The sequence below is a fragment of the Kogia breviceps genome, chromosome 15 (genome assembly GCF_026419965.1).
Source record: "Kogia breviceps isolate mKogBre1 chromosome 15, mKogBre1 haplotype 1, whole genome shotgun sequence".
In the NCBI taxonomy this organism is placed as follows: Eukaryota; Metazoa; Chordata; class Mammalia; order Artiodactyla; family Physeteridae; genus Kogia; species Kogia breviceps.
The window spans coordinates 50,576,605-50,602,741 of record NC_081324.1 but is presented as its reverse complement, the minus strand read 5'-3'; the positions used below and the strand labels follow the sequence as shown (position 1 = coordinate 50,602,741).

General features: G+C 44.1%; 1 protein-coding gene across 13 annotated transcripts in view; it reads left to right on the top strand.

Annotated features, from left to right (window-relative positions):
- The window catches only part of LAMA3 (laminin subunit alpha 3), a 239,848-nt gene that overhangs the window by 92,343 nt on the left and 121,368 nt on the right, over positions 1-26,137 (top strand). For 6 of the 13 annotated variants that reach the window (XR_010836889.1, XM_067015185.1, XM_067015186.1 and 3 more), the window contains exons 13-23: positions 8,796-8,842; positions 9,780-9,879; positions 10,581-10,633; positions 10,844-10,949; positions 11,697-11,796; positions 15,056-15,212; positions 17,172-17,225; positions 17,461-17,593; positions 20,114-20,256; positions 23,611-23,708; positions 24,175-24,328. Coding sequence is in view for 9 of the 13 variants with exons in the window: in XM_067015185.1 (XP_066871286.1) it covers positions 8,796-8,842; positions 9,780-9,879; positions 10,581-10,633; positions 10,844-10,949; positions 11,697-11,796; positions 15,056-15,212; positions 17,172-17,225; positions 17,461-17,593; positions 20,114-20,256; positions 23,611-23,708; positions 24,175-24,328 (1,145 nt within the window). In the remaining 4 variants the exon portion in view is untranslated. Of the gene's footprint in view, positions 1-5,666; positions 5,805-8,795; positions 8,843-9,779; positions 9,880-10,479; positions 10,634-10,843; positions 10,950-11,696; positions 11,797-15,055; positions 15,213-17,091; positions 17,226-17,460; positions 17,594-20,113; positions 20,257-23,610; positions 23,726-24,174; positions 24,329-24,634; positions 24,805-26,137 lie in introns of those variants that run through there. The other 7 variants (XM_067015190.1, XM_059040920.2, XM_067015191.1 and 4 more) reach the window with 7 other exon arrangements.

The window sequence follows — 26,137 nt, the reverse complement described above, 5'->3', positions numbered from 1 at the left end:
ACCTGTATGGTAGCTGCTATTCCTTTAACTCTCCTTTCTCTGCCTCATACTTCCCTCTACATTTTAAGAGCCTGTAGCCTCAATCCTGGTTGATCTCCCTGTTTGCATAGATGTCTGTGTGCCATATCCCAAGCACTTCTTTTTCCTCCTGATCCCCTGACATGTCCTGGACCTCTATCCTCTGCCCCACTTCTCAGCCTTTGCCTCTCGGGCCACAGAAGCTCTCGGCAGTCCCTGCCCAGAGATTTAGGTCACCTGGCAGGTGGAAGGGTAAGGAAAGGAAGGGGTATCTTTTGTTTCTCTGCCTTGACTTCAACCAGAGAAGTTCAGTATTAGAATTTGGAATGCCCAGTGCATTTCCTGTGGAAACCTCAGTACAGGTGATGCTTATGTTGGAGTTGTATGAATCATACTAGAGGCAGATTCAGTGCTGAGCTGGTGCTATGGTCTGGTGTGGTCACCTTGTCCTTGTACATATATTGTTTCTGTTGAAAGATGTCCCAAATAATGAAGTTTTGGAGCACGAGTTGGGGGTGCTTACATTTCTATTTTAAGCTGGAGGCACTGAATCTCTCACTGACCAGATGAAGAACTAGCAGGAAGGAGACGGGATGGAGGCCTTCCATTTCAGGGTCCACTAGGGGCCAAGCCTAGAGGGACTTACGTGGGGAGCAGGCAAGGTTAAGAGTAGTGAAAACGAGGTCTGTCGGACAACAGCAGGAGGAGAAGGTTCAGGGCAGCCTCATTCCTGGCGGGGTGTAGAGGTGTGCCCTAAAGTTAGTTCTTCCAGATTTGAACCATTAGGCTCTGGAAGCATTTGGGATGCTCCTACATTCTGTCAGCGATGGTCTCCCTTCTCTAGTGCTTGCTTTTTCTAACAGCTTTTGTGATCTTTTAAATTTTTCCCTCGGGGGCAGTGTTGAAGCCAGTGGCTGAAGCTCACACATGCTGAAATCTGAATCTGGTCGAGCATCAAAGTCCGACCCAGTATTTTGTGATCTTTCTTAGATGAAGTTGATTGCTCGGCCCATGGAATTTTAGAATCAAACCAGTGTGGCCCCAAATGCTGCATCAGATGGTCTGGTATATTCTAGGCAAAAAATGTTTGGGTGGCTTTGCTCTATATTGCTTTAAAAATTTAAAAAGTCTTCTTAAAAAGAAGTCTAAAACCCTTCTCAATTGTGCTTGCCAACTGCAGTCCAGCATTTATGTTTTGCATTAACTTAATTTACTCCAGACGTTAAGCACCAGGCCATCTCTTTCTCAGTTTATTTTTGACTCACTCAAGTGCCCTGCAGTTTTCTTTCTTGTAGCTGAAAGTCAAATCGTAGATGTGAGTCCACAAAGAGAATTGTCTCTGTGTATTTCAGTTTTACGTTTGTGTTGACATCTGACTCAGCTCTTTATCTGCAACCACAGAACACACCGCGACTCTCTGGGAACTTGGTCCTTTGGGGGTTTACTGTTCCCTTTTCCTCCTCTCTGTCTGTCGTCATTCCTGCCTTCCTGTCCTTCTTCATCTTTCTCTTCCTCTTCTTTCCTTCCTCCCCCCCTCCCCCGTTTTTCTGGTGCAGTTTGCTAAGTCAGCACTTAGAACAGAGGCCAGGAGGGTGAGAGTGTGGAGACGGCGGTCCTCCCATGACTTGGCACTGAAGGCACTCAAAGTGCAGCTGCTCCAAAACCGCAGTGGCCCAGGGCCCGAACTGTCCCCATTGGAATTTGCTCTAGCCTTTGGGTTGTAGTTGCAGACTTTTCCTTAGAAAAGTCCTGGCAACATACGTTGCCAGTGCAAGATTAACCTGCTTCTGCAAGTCAGCGTATTCTCATGAATCCGACAAACTGGCCCCGGGAAGAAGCCAAATGCACCGGGGCAGATGGCAGAAGGCGCAGCAGGGGAAAGTTTCTGACCTGGGATGCTCCCGGGAGAGCCCTCCCGGCCTTTCCAAGGGGGAAAGCAAATCCACAGGGCTGGGCCAAGTTCTGTGCAATTTTGCTTTGAACTGGCCCTTTGCTTTGTCATTCGGCGTGTATCTAGGAGAAGATTGAGGTGATTGGAGGAAGCCTTGGGATCTTCTGTAGATCTGATCTGCTCTCAGCCCAGTTAGCCAGAGAAGTGGAGGGCGCTAAGTATTGTGGAACTGAAATGTTGGCTTTGCGGCTCTGAGTGTAAAGCGCCAAAGAAGGCACCAGACTGCTTTTCCGACAGAAGGAAAAGCTCTAAAATCACACGCGACGAGAGCACCCCTGAAACAATAAGGAGCTCTGGTTCCCTTGCAATTTCTGTGTTGTCTAGTACTGTAGCCTCACTCTGTGAGCTTATTCACTGCAGGGGAAGAAGCTTGGCATCCCTCAGAGCAATACCTCTCACAGCAGCGCTGCAAGAGTCAAGGAGAGAATGCACATCAGCAGAACTACAGGGCTGGACCTGGAAGAGCATTTCAATAGCTGCTTATCCCTTCATTTAACAAACATCTGTTTGGCAGGCACTAGGGACCAGGACTGCGCTTGATGCTGGAAGATTTGGGGGAAGCACAGCAGACAAGCTCCCTGATTCCCTGGACCTTTATTATCTTAAAAAAAAAATACTCTTCGGGAATAAAAGTGTCTTAAAGCAAAAGCACAGTGAGGAGCAGACGAGAAGAAAATACTCCAGAAACTCTGAAGGACCTGGCTCAAAACAAAGAGCAGAATTAAAATATTCGCCAAGACTTACAGTATTTCCAAGAGTGAGAAAAGTCTGCCAATGTTGGGGTTCGGGTTTGGGATCTGGCAACTTCCACTGATAGTTGGGTTGAAATGCGAAGTGTGATGCCAGATTGAGGAATTCAGGATTTAAAATAATGTACCTGCATTTAAGGCTGCTTCTTTGTTTTCACTTCCGGAGTGTAACTGCGTCTCTTGAGGCTCCCTGGACAACCCCTTTGGCCCTGGGAGTCGGGGTCGGTGCCCCCCATGTGATGCTGGCTGGAGCTGCCACCTCTGTGCTCCAGGCTCCTGCTTGTACCCCGACTGCCTGCACGAGTGTTTCCTCTCTGCCTTCACTTTCCTTAAAGGAAGAATAGCAGAAAGAACCTGTGTTAGGGTTCTTCAGAGGAACAGAACCCACAGGATATGTGTCTGTATATATAGATAGGTGTGGGTATAGATAGACAGATTTATTTTAAGCACTCGGCTCCCGGATTGCGGGGGCTGACAAGGCTCAAGTCTGCAGGGCCGCAGGCTGGAGACTAGGAAGGAGGTGATGCCGCAGCTGGAGCCCACAGGCCTTCTGGAGGCGGAATTTCTTCTTCCTCTGGGACCTCCCGCTTTTCTCGTAAGGTCTGCAACTGATGGGATGAGGCCCACCCACTTCGTGGAGAGTAACCCGCTTCACTCAAGGTCAGCTGATTTAAATGTTTGTCACGTCTAACAAAAACGCCTTTACAGCAGCATCTAGACAGCTGTTGCGCAAACATCTGAGCCCTATAGCCTAGCTGACATGAAAACATTATCCATCACAAAGCCCAAGAACGTTTCCTCAGTAATCTGACCCTGGGGAGGGACTTGATCTCTGCAGACAGGCCTGCCGGGAACTTGGGGCCATGAAGGAATGCTGACCTAGACGGCAGAAGAGCTGAGTCCTTGTCCTGCTGTCTGCCAAGAGCTGGTTGAGTGGCACTCGGCCCGTTTCTTCCTCTGTCTTACGTTTAGTTTCTCGGCACCATGTCAGTGATGCTCTAGCCCCTCTCCTGGAGTTCTAGCTCGATGTGGTCAGGGAATGTGTGTTTCTCATATCTGCCTCCGCCCTTACCCCTGGTCACGGGGTGTAGAACACAATAGGGCTTCAATCAAGGTCTGCTGGATGGATACTTGTAAAATAGGAGGGTGGAAGGGTGGTAAATGCTCCTAGGCCTGCCACTTCCTAACTGGGCCTCTCAGAACAAGTCACATAGCCTGTTGAAGTCCCAGGTAACTTGTAAATGAGGAAATGAGCCAAATTCCCTTCCAGCAGTGAGTTTATTTTGTGATTCTAGTGACAACTCGGGTAAACGCTACCACTGTTATTATCACAGAAAAGCACTATCAGAGTAACTCACCGCTTACGGGCCTGGGCCGAGTGCTGTCAAAGAGAATGAAAATGGCATAGTCTCGTCCCTGTGGGAGCTCTGTGCTCCAAGGCTTAACGATGTGGGCCTTTACAGGTCCTAAGGATGCCTGCAAAGAAATCACTGGAATCGGCACATTTATCTCATCTTTTCTTTCCCAAGGCCTCAACAAGTGTGGAAATTTTGAAACCTTGCAAACAAGGTCGTGTGTGTGTGTGTGTGTGTATAGTTAAGTGGTTTTTCGGTTTGTTTTTTGTTTTGACCGCATACACCGAATATAAATTCGGAAGTCGGGAATACTAAACCACTGATTCCCATGAATGCAGCATGGGATGGTGTACAGAGCACATTCCAAGCACTGCGGGACTTGGATGATCACGATAGTAATGTTAGCAAGAGTGAATGCTCACCGAGCAAGCACTGAGCACACTGCCCTTCTTGTCTGTGGCTGCTGATTCCCTAGTGATCTCATGGGGTGGGTGCTGTCATCAGCTCGCGTCTAGAAGAGGAAACTGAGGCTTGGAGAGGCTAAGCCACGTGCCCGTGATCACACAGCTATTAAGTGGCAGAGCTGTTACTTGAATCTGGATGTGTCTGCCCCGGAGACTGAAGCCCTTTGCTACAGGCTAATTCGGTGACCTTGGACAGACATGTCACCTAACTTCTGAACTTCACTATGTAACCCTGGAGTTCAACGAGATAATCTCTCCAGTCCCTTCCAGTTCTTAAGGTGTGAAACCCTCTAGCTCAGGAAATAGTGGGCCATTTCCACCGCTCTCCTCTCCCCAGAAGCAGGTCCTCGCAGAGTGAGTGCTGAGTGAGGCTGAGTAACTGCCACCTTGAGGGAGGTTAGCTGCAGGGACCGGTAGGAACCTGACCCAGTAGGAAGGAGTAGAGAGGGGAATGTCCAGAATCTCTTCTCTCCATCCACGCGTGTTCAGTCACCTGCTTGAGGGAGAAGAAGGGAACCTGGGATGCTTTCCCTGTCTATTCTGAACCCTGCCTACATCACTTTTTTCATGAGTATTCAGTTACACCTCACCTTGAGAAACTCAGTATGAGGAGAGAGGAAGAAGGAGGGGATCACTGTAGGCCAATCTGGACTGGAATGGTTTGCATTTGATCCCCAGTGGGATGTAGAATTAATGCGGCCTCTCCATTGACTTACACCCCCAATCAGCAGTTCCCTGTGTCTTCCTCTGATGACCACCATTACTGAATGCAAGAAGCATCCCCCAAATCCTCATCCACAACCAGCCAATCTTGGTCAGTATGAAATTAACAACAGAAAAAACCCAGCATTTATTGATTGCTCAGTATGAGACAGGCATTGGACCCAGCTCTTTCAAGTATTACCTTTATCTAATCCTGGCAACAATCTTATCAAGTAGATGCTAATATTATTCCCATTTAAGAAAGGGGAAACTGAGGCTTAGAGCAACTGAGCGACTTGTTTCAAGTTCCACGTCCGATAAGAGGTGGAGCTGGAACTTGCATTTGGGTCTTTCTGGCCCCACCTCCATGCTCTTATCCGGGTCCTGTGCCCCCTGCCCTGGGTCTTACTGAGGTCTTTTCATCCAGCCTGCCAGTGTTCAGCCCTTGGCTCCTACCAGATGCTGTGCAGCCCAGTGACTGGACAGTGTGAGTGTCAGCCGGGGATCACAGGACAACGGTGTGACAGGTGTCTCTCAGATGCCTCTGATTTCCCCCACTGCCAAGGTAGGGAAGACATCAGAATGCCGGAGGGCAGGTTCCTCTCTGAAGTATGTGCAGGCAGCATCGCAAAGAAGCCTGCAGACCCCTGCAGACCCACCACTGGTCACTGCTACACTTTTGACCCTAATCTGCCTGGTTCCTCCCCAATTTGAGTCCATTGAAAACGGGTATACCAGTTATACATCTTAAAAGAAATCTAAAAATGATTTATTCCTAAAATTTTAAAAACTATTTCGTGTGCTATAAATTTGTGTTTCTTCTTTTTCTTTCTTTTTTAAAAAAATATTTATTTGGTTGCACTGGGTCTTAGTTGTGGCTCGCAGGCTCCTTAGCTGTGGCATGCAAACTCTTAGTTGTGGCGTGCATGTGGGATCTAGTTCCCTGATCAGAGATCTAACCCGGGCCCCCTGCACTGGGAGCGTGGAGGCTTAACCACTGCGCCACCAGGGAAGTCCCCATAAATTTGTGTTTCTTGATTTGCATGTAAATTCTCTGTGTAGCAGTGTGGCAGAGGTGACCCCTTTCAGCTAAGCTGAGCATTCTTGTCCCCCTTCCCAAGGCAAAGTGGCTTCTGTCTGGTCCTGGGTGGCGGCACGGATGTGGCTGCTCCGTAATTTCCTGCAGGTGTTCTAACAGGTCCCCCTGCAGGCAGGCAGAGCAGGGCTTTGCTGGGGTTCTGCTCCCCTCTCTTGGAGAGGCCACTGGCCTCCTGGGGGATGGTGTCATCACACATTAGCCCAGGTGTGAGGGACCGGGGAGTGGGGTGGACCAGAGTCTATTTAGTTTGGAAAGAGTGAGCCAAGGATTGAAACACTGTCCTGGGTCGGTCCTCACGCCTGCAATGATACGAGACACGAGAGTGTGCCGGACTCGGTGACTCAGGGCACAGACCAAAGATGCCCAGGAATCTCCTTGTGCCCCTGGAGTGTGCAGGCCCCTGTGGCAAGTAGCTCCTGACTGCTGCTTTCAGAGACCCTTCCTTTCTCTGTTGAGACGCGGGTGTTTGTGAAAGGCTGACCCAGACTTTGCGTCAGGAGACTGTGGTTTTCTCAGACCCCTTTCTGCTCCTGATGGCTCGTGGAGCCTGGCACGCGGAACCATCTGAAGACAGGGCTGCAGCTCCAACTTGATTCCCCAGAACCTCGCTGACCAGAATCCTCAAGAGACCAGGCTTTCTTGCCGGTGGCAACAGTAGCCAGCGGTCAGAGGGGACTGCTCACTTTGGAGAAGGCCTGGAGGTCCCTGGAGAGGGAGGCTGTCCAGGCTGGATGTCCTCACCTCCCCGGGGTCGGGAGTGGAAGGAAGTGCTGAGCAGTGGGCAGAGGGTCTGGGCAGCCAGGACACATTCCCTGGAGCTGGATGGGGCTGCTGGGCAGCTTGGGGAGGAGCCAAGGGCTGGGCGGGGCCACGTTGGAAAGCAACAAGGAGCTGGAAGGTTGTGTTGGCTTGTTACAGAAGAATTCAGGAGCATCAAAAAAGGAAGAGACAGAGGGCTTCCCTGGTGGCTCAGTGATTAAGAATCTGCCTGCCGATGCAGGGGACATAGCTTCGAGCCCTGGTCCGGGAAGATCCCACATGCCCTGGAGCAACTAAGCCCTTGCACCACAACTACTGAGCCTGTGCTCTAGAGCCTGTGAGCCACAACTACTGAGCCCATGAGCCACAACTACTGAAACCTGCATTCCTAAAGCCCGTGTTCTGCAACAAGAGAAGCCACCGCAATAAGAAGCCCGCCCACCGCAACGAAGAATAGACCCCACTTGGCGCAACTAGAGAAAGCCTGCGTGCAGGAACAAAGACTTAACTCAGCCAAAAATAAATAAATAAATTTGTAAAAAGAAAAAAATGGAAGAGGCAGAGAGAGAATATCATCAAGGGGGAAGTTGAAACAAAGAGAGGAGACAATAAAGGCAAAAAGTCTAGGGAGCAACATGTAAGAAAACAAGATCATATTATGGGTTTATTTAAATTATTTGAAAAAGGCTCAGAGCAGGCTTACCCAAACTCTCTTCATTTTTATTTTTATTTATTTATTTTTTTGGCCTCACAGCTTGTGGGATATTAGTTCCCTGACCAGGGATTGAACCCAGGCCCTCGGCAGTGAGAGTGCTGAGTCCTAACCACTGGACTGCCAGGGAGTTCCCTCTTCATTTTTTTTTTTTTTTTTTTTTTTTTTGTGGTACGCGGGCCTCTCACTGTCGTGGCCTCTCCCGTTGCGGAGCACAGGCTCCGGACGCGCAGGCTCAGCGGCCATGGCTCACGGGCCCAGCCGTTCCACGGCATGTGGGATCTTCCCGGACCGGGGCACGAACCCGTGTCCCCTGCATCGGCAGGCGGATTCTCATCCACTGCGCCACCAGGGAAGCCCCCTCTTCATTTTTAATGCGATGTGTTAGTAATGCTGAGACACTGCAAGACCCTAATTTGTTGAAAAGCGATTATTACATTGGGTTTGTAATACTATATTGACTAAGGCAAGAAAGCAAATTAATTAATTTTAGAAATAATTTTAATACAGGTGGAGAACAACGGGGCTGTGATAGTTAAAGAATTGTCTTGAGTAACTAAAAAATATACTTACAAATTCTGTAACATCTAATTGGACAATTAAACAAAAATCTCTTGGTACAATACTGCCCTCTTCTGGATAACCCTAACGATGTTCAAAATTCTAGACTCCTTTCCCCAGTCTCCTTTGTTATCAATTGGAAGTGAACTTTTAGTAGTAGGCAGGGAAGAGAGTTGTTCAGTGGCCAAAGGGGTGATTTGAGGATTAAGGACCATGAAGATCGTTCAAGGTGTCTTTTTCTGAATTACATGCAAAGTCCTGGCCACCCATCTATCAAAAAATACAAACGTAGATGCATCCGTTTTAAAAACAAGTAAAACTTAAAAAACAAAAACAATACAAAAAAAACCCTCAAAACATCAAAACAAAGGGCCAACCACACATTAAAACCCCAGACATTTACACCACTTCTAAATCATATACAGGCTCCAGCAGTGTCTGTGACCCAGCCGGAACCCTGGACTCCAGTTTGGTAAGTAGAGGATTGTAAAAGGGTTGCGATTCTAACTATTGTTCTGATACTTATTTGAGACGGACACATTTGGGAGCTTCCTGAAATTGAAAGTAAATTAAAATAAGACCCGAGGCCAAATAGCTTGAAGAGACCATTGCTCTTTTTCAAAGTGCATATGTGATATTGTGATTTTCTGCCCCAAACAAAAGAGTACGGTTTATTTAAACTTTGAATTGTAGAGTCCTAGCGTTACTCTGAGGGCGTTGCCACCCTGGAAACCTGCACATAAGCCTGCCATACATAATTAAAATTAAGAAAATCAGAGGCCAGTACACATTTAATGAAGCTGTGTACAAAGTAATTGCAATTTATTTGCTCTTACTCCAAGCACAATACCATGGCATTCTGATTCATTTTCTAAGCACTTTAGAAATATCTGTCTTCTTGGCCTCAGAGCTTGGAGAAGCTGGAACTCCAGGCCCTGGAGGGAAAGGGGAGAGACATTTTGCCTTTTCACTATGGGGCTTCACGATGTTTAAGTAAGGCAGTGACTCTGGCATATAATAGACACACTTGCAGATAAACATAATTTTCTACTACCTCTCAGCATGTTAAATATTCAGATATTTTCCATTAAGATTTATAGTCCATGCTGTAACAGAATCAACAAATAATGACAATGTTATAAATGAGTTGTTAAATTTTTTCTTTTTCTGAATTTTCCAATTTTGCTTTAACCATGTATATGGCTTATGTGTGTAACAAATAAATAAATAATAAAACAAAAGCACTTAGCAGACTGTTGAAATCAACCCAGTACTTTTATTCCTCCTGGATACACTTAATTTACATTTCGTGACCAAAATATATTTCTGTGACAAGCTTTGTTCAGAACACTTGTTTGGAAACCTCTTAATTCTGAGATGTCAAGCATTAGTTTGATTTTCTTTTAAAGGGGCATTGCCGATGCAAGCTTCATGTTGAAAGTCCTACTTGTAGCATCTGCAAGCCATTATATTGGAATCTGGCCAAAGAAAACCCCAGTGGATGTTCAGGTGAGGTTTCCTACGAACAATATTTTACTATATTGTAACTTCCTCTTGATTTTCTTTACCTCAATGACTCAACTCACAAAAGAGCTATTGATTTAATCTGTTCAGTTTGTTTGAAATTCTGTATAAATGTCTTGATATTTTTCCCCCCACTTTTGGCAGAACTTCTGTCATTTTCAAAATCTCAGCAAGGGATTTATATCCTGTTTCCATATGTATCATGTTGTTTGAGAAGGCAGCTGCTTGATAAATGGTTTTTTCGCCTTGTTTTTATAATCCACACTTCCCGGTTTAATTTTATTTTCATTTTATGCTTAGATTGAAGCCAGTATAGGAACTTGGAAACACCAAGCTTAAAACGGCTAAGTGGAATGAATATCTTTTAATAGGGTATATTTTCATGTAAGCATATTGATAATGACCTTGACATTAGATTCATTTAAAAATCCCATGATGTTGCAGCTTTTGTCTTTTATGAGTGGTCATGGACAAACCAGTACTCCTTGTAGGTAGATGGTATTGATCTGGCTGCTGGGTTCTGCTGACCCCAGAAAGCAATTCAGTTTTAGGCCTGACTGGTGCAAAGTGGAGTTCTACTGAAGCATGCTAGAAAGTAATTGTAGTATTGCTGGTGTGTCCTGTTCCCAGAGCCGGAACTGTCCTTTTTGTAACCTTGGTCCAAGGATGCTCTTTTATCTTCCCAGAATGCCAATGCCATGTGGCGGGAACTGTGAGCGGAATTGGAGAGTGTGGGCAGGTAACGTGGGCCTATTTTTCTTGGGATGCCGGTAGAACATACTAGCAGTTAATTGTGGGGTTTCTGCAGAGGGTGTTAGTGCAATCTTCATGGAAGTTTTCAGATCCCGGCTACCCTGCTTCATATGACACAACGAGCCAGTTTGAAATCTTGAAGATTAGCAAATTCTGTAATCTCACCAAATTTTATCATCTGCTCATTGATCTGCAGTTAGATGGTGACTGTCACTGTAAGTCTCACGTCGGTGGTGATTCCTGTGACACATGCGAAGATGGATATTTTGCTTTGGAAAAGAGCAGTTACTTTGGGTGTCAAGGTAAATCCTTCCAGGGGGTCGTGAGTAAGGCAAAAGGACAAAAGATGGAGAAAGACTGGAAGAGTAACCTTGCTTCTGAGTTCACTGTCTTCTTGCAGTCTTTCTGATGGGATGGGACTGGAAAGATCTGTCCAGGGAAATTGGCCAAACATTCCCTTAAAACTAGAAATAAATTGCAAACAGGGCTGCTTCCACTTTTCTTCTACCAGCACACTGGTGGTTTAATTATAAAAAAAAATCATAATTGGGATGCGGGGGAGCCATAGGGGAGAAGTAAATAACATCAAGACTTAGAGATTTTAAAGATAAATTTTGAAATATTAAAAAAGCTCACACAATAATATTGTGTGATAATATCGTGTTAAATAATGAAGTTGCAGGAGCCCCACAAGACTACTCTGGTATCTTTCAAGCAGCCTTTCCTTAGCACCCACTGTTTACAGTAGCACTATGCTGTGAAATCGTGTTTAGCTCCTGGGCTGCTGTCGCCTTAGGTGGGACAACAGTGTTGGAACTGGCCTACAAGTGCACCTCCAACTTTCAAGTGGACTCTTGGGGGGACTTGCTGTCTTACTTTGGGAGGTTCCTACATATTTCAAACACCTGCCAGATGTAAGGTGTGACAAGGGAAAGAAGGTGCAGCCCTGCAACCCCGGGCTCCCTGATTTCCACTTCTCGTAGAGGGAGGGGAAGCCTCCAGCGTGGAGATGCTTTGATGGGTGACCACTGCTGTTTCCCGACTCTCAGGGTGTCAGTGTGACATTGGTGGAGCCGTCACCCCTGTGTGCAGCGGGCCCTCTGGAGTCTGCCGGTGCCGAGAGCACATCGTGGGGAAGACCTGCCAGCGGTGAGTCTTCACGGAGGTCCCCTCCATACTGACGTCGTGAAGGCTCTCTCAGAGTCCTATCTGTGCTGACAGTTCTGGGGGAGAGAGAAGCAGTCCCAAGGTAAGAGGGCCAGTGAAGCTGTACTGTCATTTGCAATCTGGACACTTGTCAGTGAGGTCAATTAAAACAGGAGGTAAAGTTGCCCTAAAAATGGTTCCACTTTGTAGATCACAGAGTGGCCTCACTGGAAAGTTCCCAGAGGTGCAAAAAGCCAGGTGGGCGAGACTCGGGCTGGATGCATGAGGTGGGGTTCCCACAGCGGAACCTCCAAGTGGAAGTCACAGCTTGGAGGAGCCCAGCAGATGCAGCTCCTGCTTCTCCCGCGGGATCCGTGACTGTGGGGCTGGGGGTTAAGACAACTTTAGAAGTGGGAGGAAGTCCCTCATCTCATGCAGAAGCAAATCAAAATGAACGGAAGGAGCAAGGGAGCCAAGTGGAGACTCAGGTCCCAGAGGGGCTATAGCAGGTATGGAGCACGCTGCCTCTGTTCTGCCTGTTTAGCAGTTTCTATATTTATATGAAACCATGATCCATCCATAATTGTCCATCAGCGGAAGGAAGAAAAATTTTAATACTCTGACTTTTATTAAAAAATTATTTTATTTATTTATTCTTGGCTGCGTTGGGTCTTCGTTGCGGTGCACGGGCTTCTCACTGCGGTGGCTCCTCTTGTTGCAGAGCACGGGCTCTAGGCGCACGGGATTCAGTAGTTGTGGCTCGTGGGCTCTAGAGTGCAGGCTCAGTAGTTGTGGCGCACAGGCTTAGTTGCTCCGTGACATGTGGGATCTTCCCGGACCCGGGCTCGAACCCGTGTCCCCTGCATTGGCAGGCGGATTCTTAACCACTGAGCCACCAGGGAAGCCCTCTGACTTTTAATCATACACTGAAACTCTTGTGAAATGCAACTTCTAAATCTCAAGTACCTTCACTACTTCTGCATTGTCAACAGGTTAATAAAGAGATCTTTAATGTAATCAAGGTGAACCATATGTATTGGGTTGGCCAAAAAGTGCGTTCATGTTTTTCTGTAACCTCTTACAGAAAAACCCAAACGAAATTTCTGGCCAACCCAATACTTAGAATGACACTTCTCTCCTTTTCCTCGATGCTTCCAACATTTGAGTTCTCAGGATCAGAGCAGCTCAGCTGTGCTCTCTTCCACTGTTTCTAAATGACAGTAAAAGGGGCCTCATAGTAAAATGTATGTGAAGAAAGGCACGTCTGTAGTTTTGTTTTCCTGCAGACGAGCGAGGTTCACCATAGACCAGAGGAACTTCATAAATTGGCTCAGAAACATTTTCCACCCATGTTTTACCTTTTCCCACCTTCCTGTTGATAAAGTGAGCTTTCCCCCTACTTAATCAGCATGAGTTTTTTCTCCTGCCAACTATGTAGGTGATTGGCTAATTTGGGGGTTGAAATAATGCGTCAGAATTAATTACCCACCCTGAGGACAAAATATTGACATTACAGTCAATACATACATATATGGAATTTAGATTATCCTTTGATTTAGTAGTAAATGATAAATGAAATAAAAGGATAGCACACCAACAACACAGATGCCATAGCACCTTTTTCCAGGTTGATAAGTCTTGCGTCTTTTTGTCCTAAATTCCTCCAAATGTTTGTTTACGGTATTATTTGTGTATTTTTAGTTTTTCTTACAAGTTTAGAAAGCATTCACATTCGCTTTGTTTTCTAAATAGTTTTTGTGATAATGTAATATGTGTTACATTGTAAAATTTTAATAAGTACCTAAAAGTAAAAAGGCAAAGGAAAATCTTCATTCCACCACCCAGAGATAACCTCTTTTAATATTTTTTGTATATTTTCTAGGCTTTTTCTATGAATAAAAATTAGTATTGTATTTTATCATATAATTTATATCAATTTTTTCACATATGAACATTTTCCATTGTATTAAGTAGTGTTCAAAATATTTAATGGTTACATAATATTTAATAATTTCTTTATTTCATAATTGTACATACATTTTGTTTCCAAGTTTTCACTGTTGTAAACATTCTTTTTTGTTAATTTTTTTTTAAAATTTATTTTTGGCTGTGTTGGGTCTTCTTTGCTGCGTGTGGACTTTTCTCTAGTTGCTGTTGTCTTCGTTGCGGTGCGTGGGCTTCTCATTGCTGTGGCTTCTCTTGTAGTGGACACGGGCTCCAGGCACGTGGGCTCAGTAGTTGTGGCACGCTGGCTCAGTTGCTCCACGGCATGTGGGATCTTCCCGGACCAGGGCTCAAGTCCAAGTCCCCTGCATTGGCAGGCGGATTCTTAACCACTGTGCCACCAGGGAAGCCCTATGTTAATTTTTGACCCTATAAAATCATTCTTTAGAATATATTCCCTGAAGTAGAATTTCTGTGTCAATGGGAATGAACATTTTTAGGGATCTTCATAAATTACCTCCATAAATTACCTTCATAAATTGTAAGCATTCCTAATTCTACTTGCAATATAGGAGCATGCCCTTTTATTTCCCTTGACTAATTGGTCTTTATGGCTTTAAATTCACTAACAGCTATTAGCTTGGGACTGGATTGTCAAAATGCGCCATTTTGAAGAACTTCAAGTAGTTTGAATATAAAATGTCACACAAGCATTAGAATATTTTTGATCCCTCTCTGTGACCACCATTATCAGACTCTTGAAAGGAATTCATTTATAGGCATATAGTTTAAGAGAAAACAAGACATAGAAAAGTCGTTCTAATGATCAAAATATATATGTATATGTAGAGAAAATGTATCTAACTTGTAAACTTGGCATACGAAGTATTTTATGTCATGTTCACTATTATATCTGCAGTGCTTAGCAACAGTGTCTGGCAAAGATACTAATATTTGTGTAATCAGTGAATATGAGTATAAATGAATGAATTTATGGTAAATAGCCCAATTTGACTTTGCTAAATCGTTGGCAACCATTTAAAACATTTTAAAGAGTGCTTCCACTATGGGCTGTTCTAAATGCTTTTCTCATATGACTGCTTGGAACGAGTAGTGTTGGGTGTTTTCTGTGAGTGTTTACATGAGCGAAAGCAATAATTTAGAGAAAAAGCAGCCCCCCCCCCCAATTTGTCCTTATTTAATGTGCTCTGTCAATTTGGTGGGAGTTCTCTCAGTGATAGCTCTTTGGATGAAAGGATATCCAGATTATCAATGAACCTCACTTTCTATATCCACATTTACATTTTATTTATAAAAGACCTGAAAACAACTACTATTTCCCGGATTTGCATCATATGAGGTATGAGATTGAAGATGGCACTACACCCAGTGGAAGAGGGCTTCGGTTTGGATTTGATCCCCTGGAGTTTCCTGAGTTCAGCTGGAGAGGGTATGCTCAGATGACCTCGGTACAGGTGAGCAGCCAGGGGGAAGCAGCCTCCGGGTAGAGCAGCCCATACACTTGCCCACAGCCCTCTCAGCGAGACCCCCAAAAGGTGAACTCTCCCAAAACTGATTCCAGGACTCTTGTTCTTGAGAGGGTAGATGGGGTGCTGGGTAAGGTTGGATTTTAACTGATAAGCATATATATCGATTTCACAGCTTATTGTTGCTTTAATTTGGTCACCAAATCAGAAAATGAAGGGATTAAAGAAAGATGGCGCTTATCTCTGGAGACGTTTTATAAGAAGTTTTCCAGACGAAAGTAGGCTATATTTTAACATGAGAGACATTTTTCTTTAAAGCCATTTGTGGAGAATAAAAATGAGTTAACTTAATTCCAATAAAGCCTGTGTTGCTGAATTTTGAACAATGCTTTTTTTTTTTTTACTTTTTGTAACTCTGAATTACTGTATGACCAGAAACTAAGGTAAAGGAGGAGTGTTAGACAGTGCTGTTTAATTTTTCTTTCCCATATTTCTCCTGTCCTTCAGTCTTCTCTACCGTATCCATCTCTCTTGGTTTTGCAGTGGGATAATTAAGGAATTTACACATTGTCTGTTTACCTTTAGAACTTTTACAACATTTATAACTGAACATTTCTTTATAGTCATTGAGTAGTTGTATCCGCAGAATTTCTCTTTGAGGTTGCTCTCTTCAAGCTGTTTCTCAGTGGAGAAATTCAGAATAGATGAGGCAAGTTGATGACGATGGTATCTCAGTATGTGTCCTTAGCAGATCCAGGACCAGTGCTTGCTATTTCTAAATCAGGCAGCCCTTAGAGAAACAGGGCCAGGGTCACAGTTCCCTAGGAGCCCCCATTGATTCTAATGTTGCTTCTTGCCTGGCAAAGTGCCCCATCTAAGATGCCTTTCGCTAACAGTACCTGGGATCTTAAGACACTTCACTGTTTTCTCCTTCTCCCCCAAAACAGCAATTCAGTTTCTTTAGTTCTCTGCTTTTACATCATTATTCAGAAAAAAGCAGTGCATTCCACTGAGTCATAATAGGATGTGAATGACTAAGAGCCCAATCAAGGTATATACCTCCTCACAGGTGTTTGCAGTTTGAAAGAATAGCTGGTTAACACAAAGAAATGAATTTCTAATGATGGATTTTTCTGTAAGTATTTTTAGTCAGAGGACTTGGGTGGTGTTCCCTGGAATCACCACTTACTTTTCTTTGCCCTTAATACATTCTTGCATTTTTATTTTCCGATGTGGAACTAACCCTTAAAGATGAATCCTGTCAAACTGAGAGGGCCAGTTGGAGTTCCTCAGTGTGGGTCAGCTGCAACTCCTGCTCCCAGAGCAGAGGATTCTACCCAACACCAGTCTTTATTGTCATGGGTGTCTTGTTCAACAACAGTCCCCTTCATTTCAACCAAAGGAGCTGGAGGAGAGACCTAAAGAACTACTGGTTTAGAAATTTCCATGTTTCATGAACTTTCCTTGGGCCACAGCTGGATCTGGACATGTGGTCTGTGGTTCAGAATTGAAATAGTCTAGTGTCGCCTTCAAGATCATGGGCCCAGCAACACTTACAGAGCATTGTGTTGGCAACAGGACCTGGGGACCAGCAAGACCCCCTGTCCCCAGCAGAGAGCCCACATTCTTCTCAGACAGGGACTGAGATAAATTCCATATGATTTAGCAGGCAGATTTTAGTTACATCTAGATTTCATCGCTAATGTGTTTGGGATCTTATAACCTCTCCTTAGCCACCCACTGGTTTCTGTGACTGTTTCAGATGTTACATATGTGAAGTGGACTCTGGAGTGCTCTCTCTCTGGGGCTGGTGGTGTTAAATAACATACTTTCTTTTCCTTCTGTTCTGCCTTTCTATTTCTCCCAGCTAGTGGTGGTTGCCCCGTCACTGTTTCTTTCCCTGAACTAATCCATCTAACATTCCGCTGTCTGCCTGATTACTAAAAGGTTAAAAGAGGATCTCGGTTGCTGAGGGAGTGCGTTTTCACTGAACCTTTAATTGTAAGTGATTTAAATTTATTGGCTGACTTGCCTGTGTTCATCTTCCGCAGAGTCAGTCACTTGGTGTTTGTTGAGTGGGTGTGAATGTGTGTGTGTGTGTGTGTGTGTGTGTGTGTGTGTGTGTGTGGTTTCACTACAAGCTCAGTAGTGAAACTGGAATGCCATCACTGTTCGGCTAGCATTTCTTTTAACTAGCTGTCTCTTCTATACTTTATGGGGTTTTGGTATTTTCCAGAATGAAGTAAGGATCGTGTTGAATGTGGGGAAGTCAAGTCTCTCCTTGTTTTGGGTTGTTCTGAGATATATTAACCCTGGAGCTGAAGCAGTATCTGGCCGTGTAACTATTTATCCATCCTGGGCTAAGGCAGGTGGGTAAACTTTCAAGCCTCTTTTGGATAAAGACGTGATTAATTAGTGAAACATTTTCTCTAATTTCCATAAAGTTGATCTCTTTAGAAAACATGAAGCCTGGGATGTAGTCTGATTGGGACACAGATGCCCTGTCCTTTGTACCTTTTCAATCTCTAAATGCTCTGAGTATTAAAATTTTGCTGTTAAACTTGTTTTTTAATTGTCATAGAAGAAATCAGTGTAACAACCTATGTACCTTGGCTGAACCCCATGGGTTATGATATCACCACAGGGCAAAGCTAATTTATAACTCATTCAGGTAAAGTGGGTGTCACCTTTGTGGTGTTACTTGAGAGCCGCTGGCCTACTGCCCTAAATTCTCCCATTGTTTCAGGCAAACCAAGTAATTCAAGGAGAAATAGGTGAGGACAGGAATTTTTAAGATAAATGTGGTAAAGCATGAAGCCCAAGAGAGCTCCGGGGAGGGATATGCCAACCTCATTCAGGGGTGAGGGATTCCTGAGGGCAAACGAGGAGCCACAGTCAGAGAGCAGATCTCACCACAGTTAGGGATGAGGCCTGGAAGTCTGTTCTGCAAGGAGTGAGGGCTTCCATTAGTCCAGGAACAGACTACTGGGAATTTCACAAGGACACAAAATGGCGCCAATGGAAATCTAATTTAGGTGCAAAATTTAAGCGCCTTCGTTTAGTATCCATGGCAGAGTCAGACTTGGGGAAGAAATGATGTACCCAGTTGTGTCAGCCAAGCTTGTAAGGCTGGAGGCTGATTAGACAGTAAGTACTAGGAAGAACTGGCAAGCTTGCTTTATCATTTACAGAGTACTTTGGCATGATAAGAACTTTGATAAGTTCAAGTTTCACATGATAAGAACATTGTGAAACCGAAGAAGGTTGAGGAGGAAACAGCTAAGAGGTGTAGTAAATTTTCTAAGCACACAGCTGGTCTTTGTAGACAAGACCCAATCCTCAGACCCCAAACCCTTTCTTTTTTTTCTTTTTTTCTTTTAACATCTTTATTGGAGTATAATTGTTTTACAATGGTGTGTTAGTTTCTGTTTTATAACAAAGTGAATCAGTTATACATATACATATGTTCCCATATCTCTTCCCTCTTGCGTCTCCCTCCCCCCCACCCTCCCTATCCCACCCCTCTAGGGGGTCACAAAGCACTGAGCTGATCTCCCTGTGCTATGCGGCTGCTTCCCACTAGCTAGCTATTTTGCGTTTGGTAGTGTATATATGTACGTGCCACTCTCTCGCTTTGTCCCAGCTTACCCTTCCCCCTCCCCATGTCCTCAAGTCCATGCTCTAGTAAGTCTGTGTCTTTATTCCCGTCTTGCCCCTAGGTTCTTCATGACCTTTTTTTTCCTTAGATTCCATATCTATGTGTTAGCATACACATAGATATAGATATTTGTTTTTCTCTTTCTGACTTACTTCACTCTGTATGACAGACTCTAGGTCCATCCACCTCACTACAAATAACTCAATTTCGTTTCCTTTTATGGCTGAGTAATATTCCATTGTATATATGTGCCACATCTTCTTTATCCATTCATCTGTTGATGGACTCCCAAACCCTTTCTAATGGACCCACTGCCTCCCAGGGAACAATGCCGTCAGCAATTTGCCCTCGGTTAACTCAAACAGTTGGAATACATTGTGGTTTGTTTTCGTGTTCTCTGGGACACCTTTTCTAAGCCCCCATGTCTGAGTCGGGAGCCCAGTTGTATATTTATTCCTTAGTAACCTATGCCTCCTCCCAGATGCCACTATCCACGCTGTACCGTATTTTTGTCTGGTCTGCAACTCCCCACCTCCCCTGTCCCCACTGTCAGGGAGCAAAGGCCATGCTGGCTGTGTTCACTGCCTGGTCCCCCGAACCTAGTTCCAGCCCTGACACACAGTGGGCCCCGTAGAGGTTTGTAGAACAGGAGAGTGAATGCAGGTATTTGGAGTACTTCTAAAGAAGAAGCCTCCATTGGACTCTGATGCAACAGTTTTGTTTCTGAACCTTCTACAGAAGGTTCTCTGTTTGTTTAATGCAGAAGAAAACATTGCATCCTGAAAACAAAAGAAAACCGAAACTTTTTCTTATTTCAAAATGAATGCCTGTTCTTCAACAGAAATTAAAAAATTTTTAATTATATATAAACAAAAAAGGAAAAAAACAGTTTAATATCTAATGTAATATACTGAATACTTACTATGTGCAAAGAACTTTTCTAAGCAGTTTACGTGTCTTAATATACTTACTAAATTTAAAAATTACAATCCCAGCATAGATAGCCACTGCTAACATGTTATCAGTGATATCTTTCTAGTCTATTTTATACATAGGCATATGCATTCATGAAATTGTTGAAAATAAGATCAGTAAATCTGATCAGTTCATATGATCAGTAAACTATCTGAAACCTTTTAAGATGTTAACTGAATGTTCAAAGCTGAGTATCTAAAATCAGAACACTGGCTGCTAGAAAAATGCCCTAAGCAATTCTTTTTATTTCTGTTAGATGCTGCTCAAAGCAAAGAGACCATCTTCCAGCCGAGTAAGGAGCCGGCCTTCGTCACCGTACCCGGAAATGGTTTTGCAGATCCATTTTCAATTGTACCAGGAACATGGATCGCTTGTATTAAGGCAGAAGGAGTCCTCCTGGTAAGAGATGGTTCTGAGGGGAGATTCTTCCCCTCTTAGAGATGGTCCATCCACAGTGAGCCACAGTGACCAGAAGATAGAAGAATCATAGCTGGTTCCCTTTTAGACACAGGAACCTATGGTGACATTTGCCCTCACATGACATAATGACATGGGAGCCAACTTAAAATAGCTTTTATATTCTTCCAGCCAGCTTCTCACAGGATAAAAAAAAAAGAAATTTTTTACTCAGAATGACTCAAAGATATTAAAATAAATGCACAACCTTTATGAGCGTATGGCCCAGCCTTTCCAAAGTTTCTTTGGGAGTTTTCATCATGAATCAGAAGGGCGGTAAGAAAAAAGTTAACCTCTCTGGAACTGTGCACAACGAATCAGAAGGAGCTAGAGGAAGAGAAGATCCTAACATGAGTGAAGTTCTTGGTGGTGAAAAGCGAAGGGAGAGACGAAGAGCCAGTGCCTCTCTGTGACCTGCTTCCTGCCTCCTTCTGCCTTGACTGTGGCAGTAGCATCATCAAACAGATTGCCTTGAACGAAGAGCACTTCATCAGGGGAAGGGCTGTGTCCTCGCACATTAATAGAATAGCCAGAGAGGCCAGGGGAGTTGTAGAGATGAAACCTGCTATTTCAGATACCCCTCTTTGATGTCTGCTTTCGCTTAGAGCAAGGTCTTTTGAAAATAGTCTTTGGCAATACTTGGTTCCATGCACTCAGAGTGGAAAACAGAAAGCTTTTCCTTCTGGCACAACTCTTTTGATTGGCTAAGTGAGCAGATCTCAGGCAAGTCCCTTAACTCCAAGTCTGCCCCATACAGTAGACACCATGCTTATCCATGTAGGTCCTTTCCAAATCTGAGATCTTATAATGTGAAGGTTTAAGCTGTTCATTCAGTCCCTATTTTTCTTGCACTTCTTGGTAGAAAGGTTTGTTGCTTTACTAAAGTTTCTGAATGTTTCACAGATATTAGACATGAGGAAGAGGAAAATTCCATTGAGTCCAGTGACAGGGCACAAAGTTGGACTAATGGGAAGAAGAAGTTCATGGCAAAAGTTACTGCATAGGCATGGAAGAGTCTTCATGACCTTTAGCCACTGCAGTTATGTCATAATTCATATGTATGCTTCCATATTATGATCTCATTTTCTCTAAAAATATTTTATTGAGCACTTATTATCAACCTTTACTGTTTTAAGATCTTTGGGACCATAAAGTAATGAGGAGATATGGTCTCAGCCAAAGGAAGCTTACTAATAGAGCAATAGCCATTTAAAAATTAATATTAGAGAAATGTAAATCAAAACTATAATGAGGTGTCACCTCACACCGGTCAGAATGGCCATCATTAAAAAGTCTACAGGGCTTCCCTGGTGGCGCAGTGGTTAAGAATCCGCCTGCCAATGCAGGGGACACGGGTTCGAGCCCTGGTCCGGGAAGATCCCACATGCCACGGAGCAACTAAGCCCGTGCGTCACAGCTACTGAGCCTGCGCTCTAGAGCCCGCAAGCCACAACTACTGAGCCTGTGTGCCACAACTACTGAAGCCCGCGAGCCACAACTACTGAAGCCCGTGAGCCACAACTGCTGAAGCCCACGTGCCTAGAGCCCGTGCTCTGCAACAAGAGAAGCCACTGCAATGAGAAGCCCGCGCACTGCAACGAAGAGTAGCCCCTGCTCGCTGCAACTAGAGAAAGCTCACACACAGCAACGTAGACCCAACACAGCCAAAAATAATAAATAAATAAAATAAATTTATTAAGAAAATAAAATAATAAATAAAAAGTCTACAAATAACAAATGCTGAAAAGGGTGTGGAGAAAAGGGAACTCTTGTACTCTGTTGGTTGGAATGTAAATTGATGCAGCCACTATGGAAAACAGTATGGAGGTTCCTTAAAAAACCAAAAATAGAGTTACCTATGATCCAGCAATTCCACTCCTGGGCATATATCCAGAGAAAACTCTAATTTGAAAAGATACATGTGCCCCAATGTTCCTAACGGCATTATTTACAATAGCCAGGACATGGAAGGAACCTAAATGTCCATTGACAGATGTATGGATAAAGAAGATGTGGTATATATATATATATATATATATTTTAATGGAATATTACTCAGCCATCAAAAAGAATGAAATAATGCCATTTGCAGCAACACAGATGGATGTAGAGATTAACATACTAAGTGAAGTAAGTTGGAAAGAGAAAGACAAATACCATATGGTATCACTTATATGTGGAATCTAAAATATGATACAAAGGAACTTATTTACAAAAGAGAAACAGACTCACAGACATAGAAAAATTTATGGTCACCAAAGGGGAAAGGGGGTGGGGGAGGGATAAATTAGGAGTTTGGGATTAGCAGATACAAGCTACAGTATATAAAATAGATAAACAACAAGGTCCTACTGTATAGCACAGGGAACCACATTCAGTATCTTGCAGTAAACCGTAATGGAAAAGAATATGAAAAAGAATATATCAATACACATCTGAATCACTTTGCTGTACACCAGCAACTATAACACAACACTGTAAATCAACTATACTTCAATGAAAAATTGTTGTAAATTAAACCCCACTCAGATAGAAGCCCGCTGAGCCCCTACTTTTCCTCTCCTGTACATTCTCCTCCTCTCTGCTGTAGACATATTGAGGGCTGTGAGGAGACAAAAGCCTCATGGCCCATGTACAAGTCTCTCACTATTGTGGCGAACATTCCCTCCCTTCATCCCTCGGCAGACAGTCAGTGATGCCAGGATTTGCAGAAGCCCAAACTCTGCCCTTTCTGAAGAGCTGCTTCGGAATTCCCGCTGTGGGCTCCACGTGGCACCCTCAGTGGAATATGTTCTTCCTCTCCTGACCTAAGCCAGGCAGTGGGCCAGTTTCAGGCTATGCTTTATCGGGATTGCAAAACATCACTTTTTTTACACGAAGCCAGGAGAGCGTTGCTCTGGTGTGGGAATGAAAAGCCAGAATACATGACCTGCAACTCAGGGTTCTATAGGGATGAAGGCAACCAGCATGTCAAAGGAACGTCTCATCAATTGACAGGTTATTACTGTCTTTATTTCTGAATTTATTAACAACCCAGAAGAACCGGTAAAACTTCCCCTGAGATTTGAAAATAAAAATGTTTGCCTAAGGCGTTTGTCTCCAGTGCTGGAAGCTCCTGCGAGAGGTTGCTTTGTGTGTTCCGGTGAGTCGGGGCAGAACAAAGCAGTTGATGCGGACGGTTTAACTAGAGTGCTTCACCTGGTTGTTATTAGTTTAGCTAGTATGTGCAGCTATTTTATTACTAACGTACGGCCGCCCTCCTAATGAGTAATCGTCCTTTCGGTCTTTATTTCCTAGGACTACGTGGTGCTGCTCCCCAGGGACTACTACGAGGCTCTCTCACTGCAGCTGCCGGTCACGGAGCCGTGCGCCGACGTCGGCTCTCCCCGAGAGAAGTTAGTATGGGCAGCAGGTGCATTGTCGGGGGCCTCTAACTCAGGAACCTTGGGTGCAAGGATTCTCAATAGGCTGCAGGGTCACGACTGAACAGAGTGCTCTGGTTAATTCCTTAATTGTGGTTTTTCTCTGTGGCAGTGACTGTCTTTCGTGTAAGATTCACAAAGTACTTTGCACACCGTTTCTCACCCTCTCGCATGCCCAAGTGATACCCTCAGGGTCATGCATCCGCTGAGGGGAAGAGCTAAAACTGGTATCTAGGTTTGTGGACCTTTGCTTCTCCCGTTCCTCATGCAGATGAAAATGGACCCTCCGATTCCTGTAGTAAGCACTTACTAGGAGTTTGTTGAAGAATGATGAGCGAATGAATGAAAGACGGAAAGGATAAGAGCCCCGGGGATGCACTGTGATGTTCTGTGTTCTGTTCTCGGTGGTAACTGTCGTATTTTATTGTTGTTGTTGAAGTTGCTTGCTTTACCAGCACTTGCCAGTGACCCGATTCCCCTGTGCCCTGGCTTGTGAGGCCAGACACTTCCTGCTTGATGGGGAGCCAAGACCCTTGGCAGTGAGGCAGCCCACCCCTGAACACCCAGTCATGGCGGACCTCAGTGGGAGAGAGGTGGGGCAACCTTTTCTTTACCGTCAAAACTATTATTGCTTCCCAGTCCGTCTGCTGAAAACCCTTGGCTGCAATTGCTTCTCACATTCAGGGCAACCTGGAAGACTTCCTCAGAGGTGTTAATGAAAGGTGTGCTGAGTTCTCTGATTCGGGCTGGGGCTGGGTGTTCCAGCACACTGAACCATGAGAAGGCTAGTCCCTGAGCACATTCTGCAGTAGATGTGGGAGGGAACGTGGACAACCACAGAATCCTTTCCTTTTGATCCTCTGGGCTTATAAGGGGGCATCCTGTTCTGTCTGATTCAGGGCAAGATCTCTCTACAAGGCTTCCAGAAATTACACAGCTTACCCTAAAAGGATACAATGCTCCCTGACTGCTCATCCCCTCAGGCTAGGTGATTTGTAGCAGCTGAATTCCTTGAGCTCCTAATCTGGAACTGCTACTCCCAGAGGGACCTCCTTCATGGCTCAGAGGACCGGTTAGTACAGATCTTGGCATTACTTTTCTTCCGGGAATTCTCTGAGCCTCAAAACAATTTAAGACTACACTGTTTTAAGATTGAGTTAGAAGTACTGTGTATCAACAATTAGAACCCGTTACCTCAAAACGAAGACACTGAAAAGAAAACTTCCTCCACAATATTTCCATTCCTTACTTTCTACAATGTTCTCTGTTTCGTACCCTTGAGGAAAATGTTTATTTGGGGGATTAACTCTGTGGAATGAAAATATATATGGTACTCTCACTGACCATTTAGATGTGTACCTTTTTGTAAACTACATTCTTAACATTTTCAACGTAGACGTTATAGGATTTTAAGGATATTTCTTAAATTTAGTCTTCATTTCATTTTATTTTATTTGAGTTTTTATTTTACAAAAATATATACTTGTTATAAAAAGTAAAACAATATGCATAAAGAAAAACAAAGTGATCTTACTTCCTCTCCATTCTGATATTCAGTCCACTGTGTCTCTCCCTACCCATGCTCTGTGTGTATACAGATGCATATACATGCCTACGCATATATACAAATATGCATGTGTGTGTGTGCTTGAGCATGCGTGTGTGTGTGTGTGTGTGTGTGTGTGTGTGTGTGTTTCCCACACAGCAGGGAGGTACAGTTGGAAAGGGCTGATCTCCAAGAAGTGATGTTGATGATTCATCAAGAGCTGTCCTTACCTCTGACTTAGCCCAGAGCCACAGCACTGAGCTATTCTATTTGCATGATGCACAAAACTAAGCCCTGGGCTGTCCAGTTTTACTTAATCGTCGTTTTTACTGTTTTATCTGAGTGCTTACAGACTTGTGCTGTCTGATGCAGTAGCCACTAGCACCATGTGGCTATATACATTTAAATTAATTAATCTTGAGTAAAGCTAAAAATTCAGTTCCGTGGTTGCACTAATCACATTTCAAGTCCTCAATAATTATATATGTCTAGTCGTCACCCTATTGGACAGCACAGATTACAGAATATTTTGCCATCACAGAAAGCTCTATTGCACAGCATTAATAGATTGCTGTGCTAAAACTCAGAGACAAATGGAGTTAGAAGAGGTCTTAGGAATCATCTGATTTCCCTTCCTGTGAAAGAATTCTTTCTACATTACCCTTGTCAGATATTTATTCATTTATCCTCTGTTGAATACTTAAATTGACGGGGGACTCACTTCTTCTAGAGGTAGCCTAATCCAGCACCTGTGGTACCTTCTGATTCCCAGTTCTTTGGATGCAACCTGCTTTTCCTTTCCTAAACCTTTTGGCATCATCTTTTTATTTTTTTGTATTCTGAAATTTCATAAGGA